Consider the following 18,054-nt stretch of genomic DNA (forward strand, 5'->3'; position numbering starts at 1 on the left):
ACTCTTTTAAACTACATTCCTAATTTAACTAACAAAATATCAAATAATCTCAATAAAATAGGGTGTAAAACTATTAACGTAAATAAAAGAAATTTACGTCAAATTTTATTAAAATAATAAAGACAAAACTAATGTCAAAAATAAGTCAGGTGTATATAGGGTGGATTTCGATAAATGATTGTGATGTCGTGTACATAGGCCAAACAGGTTGAAATTTAGATATAAGGATTAAAGAACATGTAAAGTCTATTAATAATCTCCAGCATAGTTCTGGTCTTGCAACTCATTGTATGGTAAATAATCACAAAATTAACGAAAACTCAATTAAGTTACCACATAGAGAAACAAAAGGTAGACGCTTAAATTACATTGAACAGTTAGAAATACTAAAATCTGTTAAAAACGAAAATAATGTTAACGACCAACAAGGATTTCTAAACACATTTTTATTACCCATATTGAAAACTCTCTGAACCCACCCCCATAGCAAATATATATATATATAGTTACAGTGTAGTTAGACGATTAGTTCTTAAAAAACTCTTGAAGAAGGCGTAACAAGCCGAAACATATATATAGAGTTAAAGTTACTCTTATTAAAAGTTTTTTGAAACATCTAAAAGCGTGCTTTATTAAAATACTAATATTTTATTTGAAATTTCCATGGAAACGGTGGAACCGCTTTTGCTATTTCACTTTCCGGCCCCTGGTAATACTTTAATAACAGCAAAAAATATGACGTTAATCAAAATAATAACTACCATCTATCAAAGAATGATATCGAAATTATATTACCATCGAAACGCCTTTTGATTTTTAGAACCTCAAAAAGAGAAAATTCAACTATATTTTCATGTTTTTTTTTTAAATATCTCAAAAACGGTATGGAAATTTAGAAAAGTATAAAGGGGATTAACCGTTTTTGAACAAGTAAAAATTTTTATGAAGAATGCATTTTTCTCAAAATATCAATAATAAAAAAGTGTTCCTCTTGTAAAGACATACTATATATTATTAGCTCCAGTGTTAATCTACTTAATCCTTAAGTTTTCGTCCATTTTTCTAAATATTCCATTAGAAATAAATAATATTTAACAACCTATAGATAAGAAATATCTGGCCCTTTTCACTCAAACCATCAAAAAACATTCGCTGCAAAATATTTCGTATCTTGTACCCCCTAGCTTTCGGTAGAGGCTAAGATCGGTCACTTCTGATTGATCTAAGTGTGCGTAAAATATATCAAAGCACACGGACAGCTGTGTGGAGTTGCTGGTTTTGGATATAAATCTTATTCCCTGGTCGACAGGATGTCTGTTAATTATATTCTTCAAGATTCTTGACATTTTAATTTGAAGGTCCTCAGGGTCCTTTAATCCAGCGTCCAATATAGAGAGGTCTGCATAATTTTGTCATGATTATTTTACGACTTTTGATTCTGGATAAAGTTTGATATCTTAGATATATCTTACATACTCTCTTGGAATAATATATATTCTCAACTTCCTCTTGCCAAACTCTCTCTTTTAAATGACCTACTTGAAAAAAATGGAAAATTATAGATCTGATTTACAAGTTCTGTAGTATATGACTTTTTAACAATAAACTCCTGTCATTTTGAAAGCAAAAGATAAATATTGCGTTCTGGAAAATCACCGAAAAAAGAATATAAAAAAGTTAGTATATCAAGTCAGGGTTGTGCATTGGCAACTTATAATTTCGTCAATATCAAATTATATTGACTTTATCACTTCACTAGCCGTAGATAGGTACTCTAACATAATAACGTAGACAGCATAACAAACTGCGTTCAATCATAGGTTGACAACTTATGTTAACTTGTTCAGTTTTCATTTAATAATAAATGCAGCTTTCTTTATATTAGTTAAAAATACGGCGCAGCTGTTAAAATATAATAGCCGATATTTAAATTAATGGCCAATAGTCTAAGAATTAATAATAATAAATAATAAATAAGGTTTTATTGTGCAAAAAGCCAAAATAGCATCATCGACAAAGCATTTACAAAACAAACAAAAGCACAAAAAATATACAAATAATAAAAAATATACAATACAAATCATACAATTCAAAAAAAAGTAAGTCACTAAAATTACAAATAGAACATACATGAACAATTGCAGAACACAAAAAAAGGTGTATCAATAAAATTTTCCAATAGGAAAATTGTAAATGGATATAATTTTAAGAGTTATAAAATATTAAATACTCGACCTTTGACCAGTGTGTGAGATGATCAAAATTTTAAAATTCAAAATTGTTCATGATTAAACATCAATAAAAAAGTCGTTTACCGCATATAGGGCTCTCTCCAGTAAGTATGATTTCAGAGGTTTGCGAAATGCGGGAAAGAATGAAAGCGACTTGATATTCAAAGGCAGATAATTGTACATTTTTCGGCATTTTACAGTATTGAGCATTTAACTAGTTCTGAGTTCGGGGTTGGCTCCGCATTACTAAGTGGATGTTGTGAGATGGTCTTTCGGGAATAGCAGATATGTGCTTGCGGATTAAGCAAACGGATTCACAAAAATGAATAAAGAAGAGTCAGTATTTTGAAATCTTTAAAGAATATAAAACGTGTTGATAATAATTTCCATTTCTATCAATACATAACATGAACAATCACATAACATGAACAAGAAAGCGAAAATATGGGAATCAATATCAATTTTATATAGCGATGAGAAATTTTATCGCTACAACTTACTATGTAGTTTAACTACATAATGTCCTGTACTAGCAGACAATATCTTTACAGTGCAGAAATGTATTAGGGATTTATTATATTTATGACAGCTTGGCTAGACTCAGTATATGGGCCATAACTTGGATAGACTTTAGACGAAAGCTCTAACTCGTATTTTATTGTCTTAGCTATATTCTCTCGTGCCAGCCACTAAAAATAAATCTATCGATCAGTGATGTCAACGAAAGTTTTATATATAATGTTTAGTTTTATAGCACGTATATTTCTTGCTAAAAAGAATCTGGAAATATCAAATTGTATTGTAAACTGCTGATGGACACATTCCATCCATTTCAAAAGAATCCACTCCAGGAAAGTTTTCTCGTTATAATTCGGTTTTAATATATGCTTTTGATGATAATAATGATATTTAATAATGAATTTATACCCCACAACCGAAGAATCATACTTCGTCAGCTAATGGTAAACTGCTGATGGACACATGCCATCCAGTTCGAAAGAATCCACTCCAGGAAAGTTTTCTCGTTATATTTCGGTTTTAATATATGCTTTTGATGATAAAAATATTATTTAATAATGAATTTATACCCCACAACCTAAGAATCATACTTCTTCAGCTAATGGTAAACTGCTGATGGACACATGCCATCCAGTTCGAAAGAATCCACTCCAGGAAAGTTTTCTCGTTATAATTCGGTTTTAATATATGCTTTTGATGATAATAATGTTATTTAATAATGAATTTATACCCCACAACCGAAGAATCATACTTCTTCAGCTAATGGTAAACTGCTGATGGACACATGTCATCCAGTTCGAAAGGATCCAGTCCAGGAAAGTTTTCTCGCTATAATGCGGTTTTAATATATGGTTTTGATGATAATAATGTTATTTAATAATGAATTTGTACCCCACAACCGAAGAATCATACTTCTTCAGCTAATGGTAAACTGCTGATGGACACATGCCATCCAGTTCGAAAGAATCCACTCCAGGAAAGTTTTCTCGTTATAATTCGGTTTTAATATATGCTTTTGATGATAATAATGTTATTTAATAATGAATTTATACCCCACAACCGAAGAATCATACTTCTTCAGCTAATGGTAAACTGCTGATGGACACATGTCATCCAGTTCGAAAGGATCCACTCCAGGAAAGTTTTCTCGTTATAATTCGGTTTTAATATATTCTTTTGATTATACGAATTGTATTTGATTTATACAGGGAGTGTTTTAAATAAGTGCAAATATTTTAGGGCTGGTAGATCTCGATAAAAGAAACATATTTTCTCTTTACCGTTTTTTAAATAAGTCGAAAATAACCGAATTCAAGTTTCAAAATTAAAAAAAAAATATATTTATTTTTAACGACTGTTAACAAAATTTAACAGCCACCGGATTTTTTCTGTATTTGCATTCCTTTTAGTGTCATAACCATAGAGTAAAGCCCTAACCATGGTTATATTTGAGATTAAGAAATTATACCATGGGGGAAAATTCGCGGTGAACAGGTAGTTTTAAAAGGTTTTTTAAAATATACAGGAAAATTTAAAAGAAAATGCACGATTTTCAAGATATTTTTTATTTTTGTTCTTTTAAACTTATATGTATATAATGTGATCACATACATTTAACTCTCCAAAAAAATCCTATATGGGTATTTCGCCACTGCAAGAAAATCTACAAAATAAAATAGTTATTTTTTGTAAACACTGTTAATCCAGCGGAAACTACTGGTCAGCAGTTAGGTTTACTGATAAACAAATTTGCCTAACGAATAAAAAAATATAGGATTTTTTTGGAGACGAATCCGCCACATAGGTATAGGCAGTTTTTATACATTTAACTGTTCAGCCAGTAAGAGAAATAGTATTAGACTAATTCATGATTATATATTTATTATTTCAGAATTTTGGGAGCATCACTTCGGGTGCCGATATCCAAACAGTTCAAAGACGCCGTATAACATCAGGTACGCCAAAAATTGTACAGGAAAGGAAAAGTTGACTGAAGACAACACAGTTTTTGAAGGACAGCTACAATTCGTGTCTGATGCCGTTATGGCTTTTGCTTACGCTATAAGGTAAATTTAAGGCATACTCTATATTTTCATTATTTAGAATTATCATTGTCATTTTCAGCTTATTCAACCATTTCTAATTATGGTGTAGCCTCCCTCACATATTTAGATACTCTCTTTGGAGTTGGGCTCATTGTTGTCTATTGATGGCTATGCGAGCTCAAGTTCTCCCTGCTAATTTCCTAATAGTACGAGAGCTAGCAACGTCGCACAAAGGAGTATTTGCTGGATCCACCTGGCCAAAATTATTTATCACTGAAAATCGTTTCAAAATACTATGTTTTGGTTCAATCTACGTTTATTAAAAAAAATGTGTGTAAAACAGAGTAACACGGAAGGTTTCTAGTAGTTTTTCTTATTATTTTGTACTTTGCCTTTGTCAGTTTGGCTTCTACAAACATTGCCAGAGCTTCTTCAGGGGAAATTTTCACCTCATTCGATTGTTGAAACTCAATTGCTCTTTTGTTACTCATGAGCTGTGTGTGGATTTTCCAAAATTTCTTTCAGTATTGTCGATGCAGACCCTGATCACGTAATTCCATTTGGGCCGCATAAATAATTTTATTAGGACTATCAGACAATGGAAGTTCTTCAGTCTTGCGTCTTTTAGTTCGTTCGTTAGCCTTTTCAAATAATTTTTTCGGTCGTCCTGGCTTTGTCTGTACCTTTGGCAGCTCAAACACTCCCCTTAGCCATGTCTGATTATTTTTTCCGAATAGGTCTGGTCGTTGTTTAGCTGCAATCCAGCGGCGCTTTACTTCGGACTTCACATATGAAAATTTATGCTTTATTTTCTTAATTGTTCGTCCCTATAAAGCTCCAATGTTGCCAAATGACTTTCGACAAATTCGAACTTACTCGTTAATATCGATCGAGGCGATTTTGTGCACTTATCAAGTCAAATATTTCTCTACGAGTCATTGCCCTAATGCCAGATGGTCCTAAAATAAAGGTAAATGCAAAATTACGAATTACTTGACCATAAAAAGTATCAGAAGATCAGCAGGAGATAGGTAGCTGCGTTATATTACTTTTTTACATTTCGCAAAACAGTAAGCTTTAAATATTTAATTAATCAATAGGTGGAGCATGGTGGACCTTGAATATATGATTTTTAGGAAGGGAATACTGTTCATTTATCATTTCTACAAAAATCACTACCGGGACGTACCCTGAAGTACAACAAAACACTTTCAGTTATTATATCTTTTCATAACACGAAGCTTACGTATAGAGTCAATGCAATAAAAAATACGGAACGGATATATGGAATGGAAACAGAAAGTAGAGTGAGAATCAACCTTTATATGGAAAAATATATGTAGTAGTAACATAGAAACATGAAATGTTTTATTTTCCGGTATTTGTTATTTTTTCAAGTGATGTTTATTTTTATAATGTGTTTAAAATTCAACACTCTGTATCTACTTGAGTAAAAATTAGAAGGAAGGTATAGCGAGAATCAACCTTTAAGTGTCCAGGTTTCGTATACATAGGTCATGACTGGTAGTGCACATTGGTCGAATGTATTCATCTTGAGATAAAGTGACATTTTAGATTTGGATATGATTGAGTTTCTTCCATAAGTACTCCACTATGTCTATAAAATGAATAACTTTGAATTTTGACCGTTATTTTTTACCAATATGGCAAATATAAAATCCCTCTGTCAAAAAAGTTACTGATATTCTTTAAATTGAGTGCCTCAACGAATCAGATAGGTAACTCTTTTTACTTTCGTGAAATAGAAAAGGAAAATAATAAAACAAGCAAAACCAAGTGACAGTTCTTCCTCTTCTTGCAAAAATCAACGCGAAATGTCATCATTGTCAAAAGTAAAATGTCATCAGCTTTTGACATTTCTAAACATCAGACCAATGTCGTCTCTAATAGAACAGCCACGGAGCGAGATTTATGACGTCACGCTAGTTAGATACTACGGATTAATAAATATGTTGTAGAATACATGGAAAACATAATTATTCCTCGTATTTTTGTTTGATTTGGTTTGATTGGAAATATATATATATATACCTTAACTTATATATATATATATATATATATATAACTATATATATATATATATACATATATATATATATATATATATATATATTATATATATATCTCTATATTATATATATTTCATGCAAACTATGTCATTTTTAAAATACAAACCAAAAATACGAGGAATAATTATGTTTTCCATGTATTCTACAACATATTTATTAATCCGTAGTATCTAACTAGCGTGACGTCATAAATCTCGCTCCGTGGCTGTTCTATTAGAGACGGCATTGCGTCAGCATGGCCGCAAGTTACTAACCTAATAAAATTAACACTAGAAAAGCCCGCGGGAACTGTCAAATTCAAAGTTATTCGTTTCACAGACTGTACTATATGTATTAGTTGTTATTAAATACACTAACCCCAGTTTCACAGACTGTACTATATGTATTAGTTGTTATTAAATACACTAACCCCAGGTCTGTAAACTAAAAACTATTAATCCGACTAACATATGATATAATAATTCATTACTCGACTATATTAAAAAATAATAAAAGGTAATTAAATAATAAACCTCGATTATAAATAACGGGGCAAACCATAAAGAACACAAACCGATGCAATATTAGGGCTGTAAATTACGCCAATTCTGGTACACACTGGCACACGTGCGCGGGTTATTTGGGTCCAGTGCCTTTCTGAAATTCCACACCGCCAACATAAATCTTTCTTTCTATATGGAGAAAAATTAAACGCCACCGAACGATTTGTTATATGCTTTACGGTTTTCAATTTCAGATCCGAGTTTCACCGACGTTTTTTTTATTAGATATATATTATTGGTCATATACTTCTCTCATAAAACTCACATTTATTTTTCTCCCAGAATCCAAAAATCAATTAACATATAGGGTGTTCCGTTACAAAAAAACACAACTTTGATATTGTAACTTTTTTGGGGGACACCCTGTAGAACTCTCTATGTTTTTAAAAAGTGCTGTGAATTAACCTACATATGCTCACAAAATATCATTTCAATACAAACTGTCGTTCTCCTTGGAGCCTCCGCGGCGTATGAGAGGCGCCACACTGTATATTATTTTTTGTATGAAGTGAATTTAGATAATAAATGCTACGTATAACAAAAATATGCGGAAGAAAAAAATTAATATACAGTGGTGGCCAAAAGTATGGAAACTTTTTTAATTTGTCATTTATGCTGAGAAATTAAAATATGAAATAAAACGACTTATATAATCGTGACCTACAAATAATTTCCTACAAAACCTAATACGTTTAAATAAAAAATTACAGCTATCCAAAAATATATAAAAATTATGAATATTTTTCTTGGTCAAAAGTATGGAAACTTAAGAAGAATGTTTATTAAAATTCAAGATAATATAAAATTACTAATATTTAGTGGAATATCCCTTTGAATTAATTACTTTCTTACATCTTCGTGGCATCGAATCGATCAATCTCGTACAATCTTTACTGAAATGGCCGCCCGTTCAGTTTTTAGCACTTCCCATAATTCATTTTTATTTGAAATAGAATAGCTTCGAATTTTTGCTATCCAAATGGTCCTATAAATTTTCTATGGGGTTAAGATCCGAAGACTGTGAGGGCCAATCCATTGGTGGAACTATTATGTTCATTTAACCAATTTTGAACAAACCGAGAGTTTGTGCTTGTGGATCATTGTCTTGCTGGAACAACCATCTGAGTGGCATTTCTTCATCAGCATGAGGCAGCATATTATTCTCCAATATGTCTTTTGTACAAAAAACGGTCCATTATCCATCAATTTTAACAAGAGGACCAACACCTGAGCGAGAAAAACACCCCATACCATTATACTCCCACCCCCATGTTTTACTGTGGGCATCTGGTACTTATGGCTGTACCGTGTACCTTTTTGGTCTTCGGACATAACGTCTCCCGTCACTACCAAACTCAGTTGAAACTTGCTTTCGTCGCTAAACAGTACAGTATTCCATTTCTGATAAGACCAGGTGAGATGATCTTGAGCAAATTTAAAGCGGGCCATCCTATTTTTCTTTGATATTAGTGGTTTCTTCACCGCAACTCTTCCAAAAGTCCCATGTCATCCAACCTTCTTCTCACCGTGCGTGCGAAGACACCGATATTCCCCCTTTCACCACACATTTCTCGAGAAATGTCTGTGGATGTTTTTTGATCTCCCATTGATATTCTCTTCTTCACTTTCATTACTTTTATTGTCCTGTTGCACAACTTTCTTGGTCTTCCTGACTTAAAGCTGTTGAAACGTTCCCTGTTTATTAAATTTACGAATTATTTTCGAAACGGTGCCTTTTAAAATGTTTAAATTTTACTTATTTGAATTTGTTTATAACCGCTCTTGTATAATTCAACTATTTTGTTTTTTAAATCCGTAGAGAAATATTTAGACTTGGGCATGATGTTTATATTTATCTGAAGCAAATCGTACCGTTTATCAGCTTAAACTAAATAATTTTAATGTATTTATTTATGGTTTCCATACTTTTTGCCCACAAGAAATCTATTGTTCTCCTACAAAAACTGCTAACAGATTTTTTTCGCTGTGTAATTTTTGGAATACTTTTATTTGCTGATAAGCTGTTCATTTATATTCCTGAGAGTTTAAGCATAGCAATATTTTCTGTGATATTTTAAAAAGTAAAAAGTTTCCATACTTTTGGCCGCCACTGTAATTCATCTAAATTACCACAAAATATTAAATTCAATAACTAAATTAACTCAAACAATTTTAAAACCGGTAAAAACATCTAGTCCGCGGAATATAAATCGCGGCACGTTGCATAATACAAAGAGAATAAAACCATATTTTCATCTAGATAAAGAACTATGTTGGCGGTATTTCCGAGGATATTTTTCTTAAACTATTTTCTGTTGGCGTAGAGCTAGTAAGAAAGCGCAAGCAATCTTGGGATGTTCTTTTTCAGGGATATGCACGAAGACTTTTGCAAAAAGCCGGGATTATGCGAAGCCATGCGACCGACAAAAGGAAGCGAGTTGCTGAAATATTTGCATAAAGTGAGCTTTACAGGTAAGTCCCATTTTATTAACATAAAACGTCGAATAATGAGTATTTCTTTACCGTGTTTAATATTTCAAATGGTAAAGCTATTTGTATATTAATACTGCAGTTGGACTGCCAGATTTTGACCTCCGAAATAAATTAAGAAATATTTTCTAAAAGTTTTTTTAATAGAGATTTACGATACGAGTGAGTTAAAAGATATGCGTGTCATTTTTGATACCCCTGTATACATTTAAGAAAGCAATACATTGTTTTAGTAAAGTGAATTTCTCTGGCTTCAAAGTCACTACAAGAATAAACTCTGAATAATAATGTACAGGGTGTTAACAAACTTTTTTATTAGAGCATGCATATTTAAATGTCTTTAAATATCTCAAAAACCAAAGCATCTAAACATATTTAACCCTTATAATAAATGCCTTATTTTATGCCCAAGAATCCAAAAATGAAATAAAATACCGGGTGTTCCATAAGAAAAAATATAACTTTGGTATGGATCTTAGTTCTAACACACCCTGTACATTTCAAAATATTTTTAAATTTTGCACATTGTTTCTCTACATATACCCATAAACATTTTTGTTTCTACATCTTTCCGTTTAATCAACCGAGGCGAATGAAGGTGCACCACCCTGTATAATAATGGTCGATCTTCTTTGGAAACTGCGTGATTTTTGTCCAAAAGCCACCTCCATACAGCCTGTACAATACGGAAAGAAGAAAGTTAAAGTTCGCCGTACAATCCAGGCAACTGAATTTAGTCGCGAAAATTCTGAAATCCATGCGTCGCAATCTTCTGCTGTTTTTAGTTCAGCATAAATAATGCGACCTTAAACCAATGGTAGATATCAATTAAAAATGCTAAAGTTTATTCAAACACACAAAAACAACGTCTGTCTAATGAAAACTACTTGAGAGAAGCGTATAAAGTTATATCAATTCGTCAATTCTTTTTTATTTTTCTCAGGGCAATTAAAAAGGTTAATGCCATTCGATCTCTGGCATAATACACCACGTTTTAGTAAAGTTTTAGCAACATGTACCTGCGTTTGGAACGCCTCACGCTAACGTGGCAAAATGTACCGCATTTTAGTCATGTTTGGCAAAACGCACTAGCGTTTACTCTCGACCAATGAGAGCAGGGAAAATCACATTATGGACTAAACAATGGTACATTTTGCTTAAATGCTTCCCGGACACAAACGGTACATTGTGAAACAGGAAATTGTAAAGAGAAATAAGCCCTATAACATAGGATACGACATTTTAATGAACAGTGCTTTCCATAAAATCAATAAAATGAAAAATATACGGAATAATATACATGTACTGATTTCTTTCGAAAATCGACAACAATGAAACTATGAACCGTTCCCGGACAAAAACGGTACATTTTGAGACAGGAAATTGTAGAGAGAAACAAGCCCTATAACATAGGATACAACATTTTAATGAACAGTGCTTTCCATAAAATCAATATATATATATATATATATAATATATAATATATAATATATAAACCCGGGTTCATAGCGTCCTACGCTTTCCGGTACCCAGTTGCCCGCCTTTCCTATTCTCCCAATCCCCTGGATGAAGGTTTCTCTCCAACATAGCTTTATGTATTCCTCTGATCCATGTTGCTTTCGGCCTTCCCTTTTTTCTCCTTTCTGATGGTATCCATTTCAGAACTTTCTTCGGTATTCGGTCCTCACTCATTCTTTCTACATGCCCATACCATACCAGCTGTCTTTTCTCTATTTCATTTATTATGGTTTGCTGGACATGCATAATTTCCCTTATCTTTATATTCGCTACTCTTTCCATTCTTGATATTCCCGCAGATCTTCGCCAGAAGTCCATCTCGAGTGCTAATAGTCTTTGTTCCATTCTACTAGTAAGCTGCCATGTTTCACATCCATATAAAACTATACTTTTAAAGATGGAATTATAAATAGTGTATTTTTTCTCATATGAGATGTGTTTGGACCATAATACTGAGTTTAGGCACCCGATGACTTTTTTGCCTTTCAGTATTCTTTCCTCGATCTCGTTCTCTGTTCGCCCGGTATAATCTATCTGAGTTCCAAGGTAGGTGTATTTACTGCATGAGCCTATCTCTATATTTCCATCCATATGTAAAGTTTCTGCTGCTTGGCCTATACATAAGTACTTAGTCTTCGACGTATTTACCGACAACCCCCATTTTCATACTCGCTTAAAAGTCTTGTTGTCATAAATTGTAGGTCTTCCTTGTCTTGAGCCACTACCACTTGATCATCTGCAAAATGAAGGTTGTATAGAGTTGTTTCGTCGTTAAGTGGTATTCCCATTCCTCTGCACGATCTTCTCCATTTTTCTAGGGTTTCATTCAGATAGATCTTAAATAACATCGGGGATAGGCAGCAACCTTGTCGTAGGCCCTTAGTTACAGGAAAACCTCAGATACCGCCGTACCCAGTTTTATTCTTGATGTTGCCTCATTATATAGCTGTTTAACTGCTTCTATCGCTGTGTTATTTATAGAGGATTTTTCGAGGACTTTCCAGAGCTTTTGGATCGGAACGGTATCATACGCTTTGGTGAGGTCAACAAAGAGCAGATGTATATCTCTATTGGTTGCCACTTTTTTTTCATTTATATGGACCAGAGTGAATATATGGTCCATACACGATCGTCCCGTACATAAAATCTATAAAATGAAAAATATACGAAATAATATACATGTACTGATTTCTTTCGAAAATCGACAACTATGAAATTATGATACCTTCCCCGACACAAACAGTACATTGTGAGACAAGAAATTGTAGAGAGAAACAAGCCCTATAACATAGGATACAACATTTTAATGAACAGTGCTTTCCATAAAATCAATAAAATGAAAAATATACGAAATAATATACATGTACTGATTTCTTTCGAAAATCGACAACTATGAAATTATGATACCTTCCCCAACACAAACAGTACATTGTGAGACAGGAAATTGTAGAGAGAAACAAGCCCTATAACATAGGATACAACATTTTAATGAACAGTGCTTTCCATAAAATCAATAAAATGAAAAATATACGAAATAATATACATGTACTGATTTCTTTCGAAAATCGACAACTATGAAATTATGATACCTTCCCCAACACAAACAGTACATTGTGAGACAGGAAATTGTAGAGAGAAACAAGCCTCTATAACATAGGATACAACATTTTAATGAACAGTGCTTCCATAAAATCAATAAAATGAAAAATATACGAAATAATATACATGTACTGATTTCTTTCGAAAATCGACAACTATGAAATTATGATACCTTCCCCAACACAAACAGTACATTGTGAGACAGGAAATTGTAGAGAGAAACAAGCCCTATAACATAGGATACAACATTTTAATGAACAGTGCTTTCCAGAAAATCAATAAAATGAAAAATATACGAAATAATATACATGTACTGATTTCTTTCGAAAATCGACAACTATGAAATTATGATACCTTCCCCGACACAAACAGTACATTGTGAAACAGTAAATTGTAGAGAGAAACAAGCCCTATAACATAGGATACAACATTTTAATGAACAGTGCTTTCCATAAAATCAATAAAATGAAAAATATACGAAATAATATACATTTACTGATTTCTTTCGAAAATCGACAACTATGAAATTATGATACCTTCCCCGACACAAACAGTACATTGTGAAACAGGAAATTGTAGAGAGAAACAAGCCCTATAACGTAGGATACAACATTTTAATGAACAGTGCTTTCCAAGATCCTGTTTTTCAAACCAAACCATACCAAACTGTATGCTACATTTTGTTTTTAATATTTTTCGGGTATTTGAAAGTCTCAATAATTTACACCTGGAGTGTTTTCTAGTGGATTCTGGATTCGTTGAAATGTTAACACAATTTATATTTTATATTTTAGGCAGCACCTAAAGCCTGTTGAGACATTCAAGTATTGACTTTTTATAAGTTATTATATAAAATTGTTCTCCTCAAAATTCCCTGAAATTGTAAAGATGGAACACAAGAGTTAAAAATAATAAAATAAAATTTAAAAAGTAAAACAGTAGAAAAATAAAAAATTTAGACTTGTATCTAGAAAGAATTTTGCGTTAATCTTGGGGACCTCTTATATTCTGTTGTTGCTTTACTTCATAATCGAATTATGGTACTAAGCAGACTCTCCTATCTGTTCTCCTAAGTGCAAGGAAAAACAAAATAAACAATTGCCCGTTTACTGGAAGTTTCAAGAGTGAGACACTTTAAAATTTAATATCGTTAAAGATGTTGTTTGCAGAGAAATACGATCGCTTACTTTAGCACTGTTTACAGTTAACCAGGAAGTTATTATAGGAAACTGGAAAGAGGTTTTTGAAAGGTTTATTTTAATTAATTATTAAAAAAGGTATATAAGATATACAGGGTGAATCGTAGTTAGTTTTTTTTAAACAGATACGTCTAAAAACCGTTGATGTTCTGTTAAAATGACATTATATCAAGTTAAACTACTAAATTAAGAGTTACTACCTGATAGAAATTACTTAATAAGGTAAAACCAAAAAGCTTCAAACTTTCTGTATGATTATTTTTAATTATAGATAATTTTTACGGTATGTTATGTTTTTTAAAATCGTAGAAGCGATTGTCATACATTACTAACATCTACAGATGCATGAGCTATACATTTATTTTTATTACATTGTATTAAAAAAGGCTTTTATTTTTTCTTTTAGAGGCTCTCGCTTCTTTTATTATAATTTTTAATCTACTCTGTGTTTTTACATTATTTTATATTTTTTTAGCTTGTGTCAAATTTTATGTTAAATTAAATCTCTAACTGCTTAAATCTGTAACTGCTATTAATATTTAAGTATAATTTATTATTTTGCTGTTTTACATTACAATTAATTTTTTGATTATATTAATTTCTGAACAAATAGTTGGTATAATTATTCTGTCTTAATAAACAATCAAATTTTTTATGAAAAAGAACAAAATGTGAAAATAAACTTATATTATTATTATATAGCGTGGTAATATTTGAGGGGTAGTTTCATCTCGTTGGAATTTGACTTTCGAAAAATCCGTTTGCCAAAAATAAGCTTTTTACGTCAAGCAGTTTAAGCAGAATCGTGGTTAAGAAATTACCAAACTTTTTGGAACACCCTGTATGATTTTTTAAAAAAATTCAAAATATGTAAAAAAACCAAATAAATTATGCTTGGCCAAGCCTTTTTACGAAAGACTAACCGTTTTTTAAATAACAAATATAAGGATATTTGAGAGGCGTTTTCACCCTCTTGGAATTTGAGATTCGAGAAACCCTTCCTTATCGAACTTCTACACCCCACAGTCATTCCGTTTGCCAAAAAACAGCTTTAAACGTCAAGCAGTTTAAGCAGAATCATGATTACTCGATGGTCATATTTTATGAAACACCCTGTATAAATTTATAAAAAATCTTAAAATATGTAAAACAACGAAATAAAATATACGTGTTTAAGAGTTTTTCCGAAAAACTCACCGGTTTTTGAATAAAAAATATTTTAATATTTGAGGGATAGTTTCACCCCCTTAGAATTCGAGTTTCGAAAAATCCCTTCTTATCGAACCTCTACACCCTAAAGTCAATCCGTTTCCCAAAAATCAGCTTTTTACGTCAAGCGCTTTAAGCAGGATCGTGATTAATCAATGACCAGATTTTTCGAAACACCCTGTATACCTTTTTAAAAAATCTTAAAATATGTAAAAAAACAAAATAAAATATACGTGTTTAAGCGGTTTTTCGGAAACTTGACCATTCTTTAAATAAAAAATATTGTAATATTTGAGGGGTGGTTTCACCCTCTTGGAACAGGAATTTCGAAAAATCCCTTCTTATCGAACCTCTACACCCTAGAATCAACCTGTATGCCAAAATTGAGCTTCTTACGTTGATTCGTTTGAGCAGGATCGTGATTAATCAGTATGTCAGTCACTTAAGGATTTTATATAGGGTGTCCCAGAAATAAGTGCAAATATAACGGAGTTATTTTACTTTGAAAATTTCCAAAAAAAATGATTTTTTGCTAAAATTTTGAGAATCACTGGATCTTTTCTGGATGTTCTTTGTTGTAAATTTAATCTAATACCTATGTTGCCATATTATCAAGAAATTAACTAAAAAATATTCCAAAAAATTTTTCAAAAAATTTCGAATTTTCAAAATTTTTTTTTCGCGAAAAAAACCTCATAGGCGTGTTTCTGGGGTTGAACTATACTACCAGTTAAAATATTTGCACTTATTTCTGAGACACCCTGTATATTAGTATAGATTTACATAAACATGAGACTGTAAAAACAGAATTAAGCAAACAAAAAAGACAAAAAACACGAGACTGGATGTAAAATGTGATATTTATTGAAATTATACTAAAAATAAATTCCCAAAAGTAACGACATATCTACAAAATATGTTATTGTGTGAATATTTCGCATGCATAAAGAAAAAAACAATTTACGACCAATTTTGTGTAAAAATTCAATAAATCGAGTAGCAATTTTCTATAGGAAAATTTCAAATAACCAACCAATTTCGGTAGGAAATTCTCCTTTAGGTCGTACACGTATATATAGAGGGAGAAGGTGGGAGCTTATTTTATATTTTCGTGAAAGTTTCAGTCTGGTTGGCTTTTTGCTTCTTGTTTAGCCAGTATCGAGTGTATGTACAAAGCTTTATTTGTTTCCAACAGTTTCAAACCAAACTTAACGAAGTCACTTTCAGCTGTAACCTCAGTTAGAACGTAAACGTCGAAATGGGAGTGAAATATCTCAAGGCCTTCTCTCTCCCAATGTGTGTAGGCAGAAAAAGGTTTTGTTTACTGCATTGTAGTAAACTAATTGGAGATTTTAACAATGCCCAGTTTTGAAACGTTCTTGCGTCATTAATGAATGTGGTAGTTTGAAGTTTAATTGAGTAAGGAGCATATCAAAAAACTTAGTGAAGTGCGGTGGATATCTAAAATGGCCGGCTTAAATTAGTCTTCTCCTTCCTTCAGACAGCAGAATTATACCAACTATGTGTTCAGAAATTAATATAATCAAAAAATTAAATGTAACGTAAAGCAGTAAAACAATAAATTATACTTAAATATTAATAGCCTTTTGTACTTAACAACACCACCATTGACGTCGTAAAATCTGTAAAATTTTTAGGGCTTGTTGTGGACAATTCTCTGAAATGGGACATACATATCGAAGCTTTGTCGAAAAAATTGAGCTCTGCCTGTTTTGCATTAAGGTCTGTTTCTAAGGAGCTTAACTTATCAGTGGCTAGAACTGTTTATTATGCACTTTTTGAGTCGCACCTCAGGTATGCCCTTCCATTCTGGGGTACGTGTTGTGCGACTCAATTTGACCGCATTTTCAAGCTCCAGAAGAGAGCTGTTCGATATTCACTGGGACTGAACAGCAGAACTCATTGCCCGGACTTTTTTAAAGAATTAAAAATATTGACCCTTCCTTCCTTATTTATATTTGAATCCGTTTGCCTAATACGTAAACATGTATCAGCTTCTCAAGAAAGACCATCTCACACTTATCCACTCAGGAACGCGGAGCAAGATCTTTATCTACCTAACCCACGCTCAGAGTTAGTTAAAAGTTCAATATTATACAACTCGAAAAAAATGCACAATCACCTGCCATTTGAAATCAAATCCATAACATCATTTTTTTCATTTCGCAAAGCATTGAACTCTTATTTACTAGACAAGGCTTTCTACGCCGTAAATGAATTATATTTGAATTGAAAATCGATTTCGATCTTGAAAACACTGGTCTAATGTTTGCTATTGCTATATTTACTAATGACATCGAAATTAATTTATTTAGAGGTCATTGATATTTTGCTATAAACTGGCTAAATATTTTTGAATATTATTTTAAATTTTTTGTTCTTTGACATTGTAAACATTTATAAATGTTTATTTTAACAATAAGACTGACAATATTATTTATATAATGTTTTGTATTATCTTTTGTTTATTTGTTTGTGTACCTTGTTTTTTTTTCTACTTTGTTTGTTAGTTTACCTTTGTCTACAAATTGAAAAATTTTTTGACAATAAAGGCATTTATTTATTTAATTTAATAATAACAGTTACAGATT

General features: G+C 31.9%; 1 protein-coding gene across 1 annotated transcript in view; it reads left to right on the forward strand.

Annotated features, from left to right (window-relative positions):
* LOC115885609 (metabotropic glutamate receptor 4) overlaps positions 1–18,054 on the forward strand; it is a 350,895-nt gene that overhangs the window by 264,539 nt on the left and 68,302 nt on the right. The window contains exons 6-7 of the mRNA XM_030904570.1: positions 4,642–4,816; positions 9,796–9,899. Of these exons, the coding sequence (XP_030760430.1) occupies positions 4,642–4,816; positions 9,796–9,899 (279 nt within the window). The remainder of the gene's footprint in view (positions 1–4,641; positions 4,817–9,795; positions 9,900–18,054) is intronic.

Source organism: Sitophilus oryzae, unplaced genomic scaffold, assembly GCF_002938485.1.
Source record: "Sitophilus oryzae breed Bouriz unplaced genomic scaffold, Soryzae_2.0 scaffold_402_pilon_pilon, whole genome shotgun sequence".
NCBI classification, from domain to species: domain Eukaryota; kingdom Metazoa; phylum Arthropoda; class Insecta; order Coleoptera; family Curculionidae; genus Sitophilus; species Sitophilus oryzae.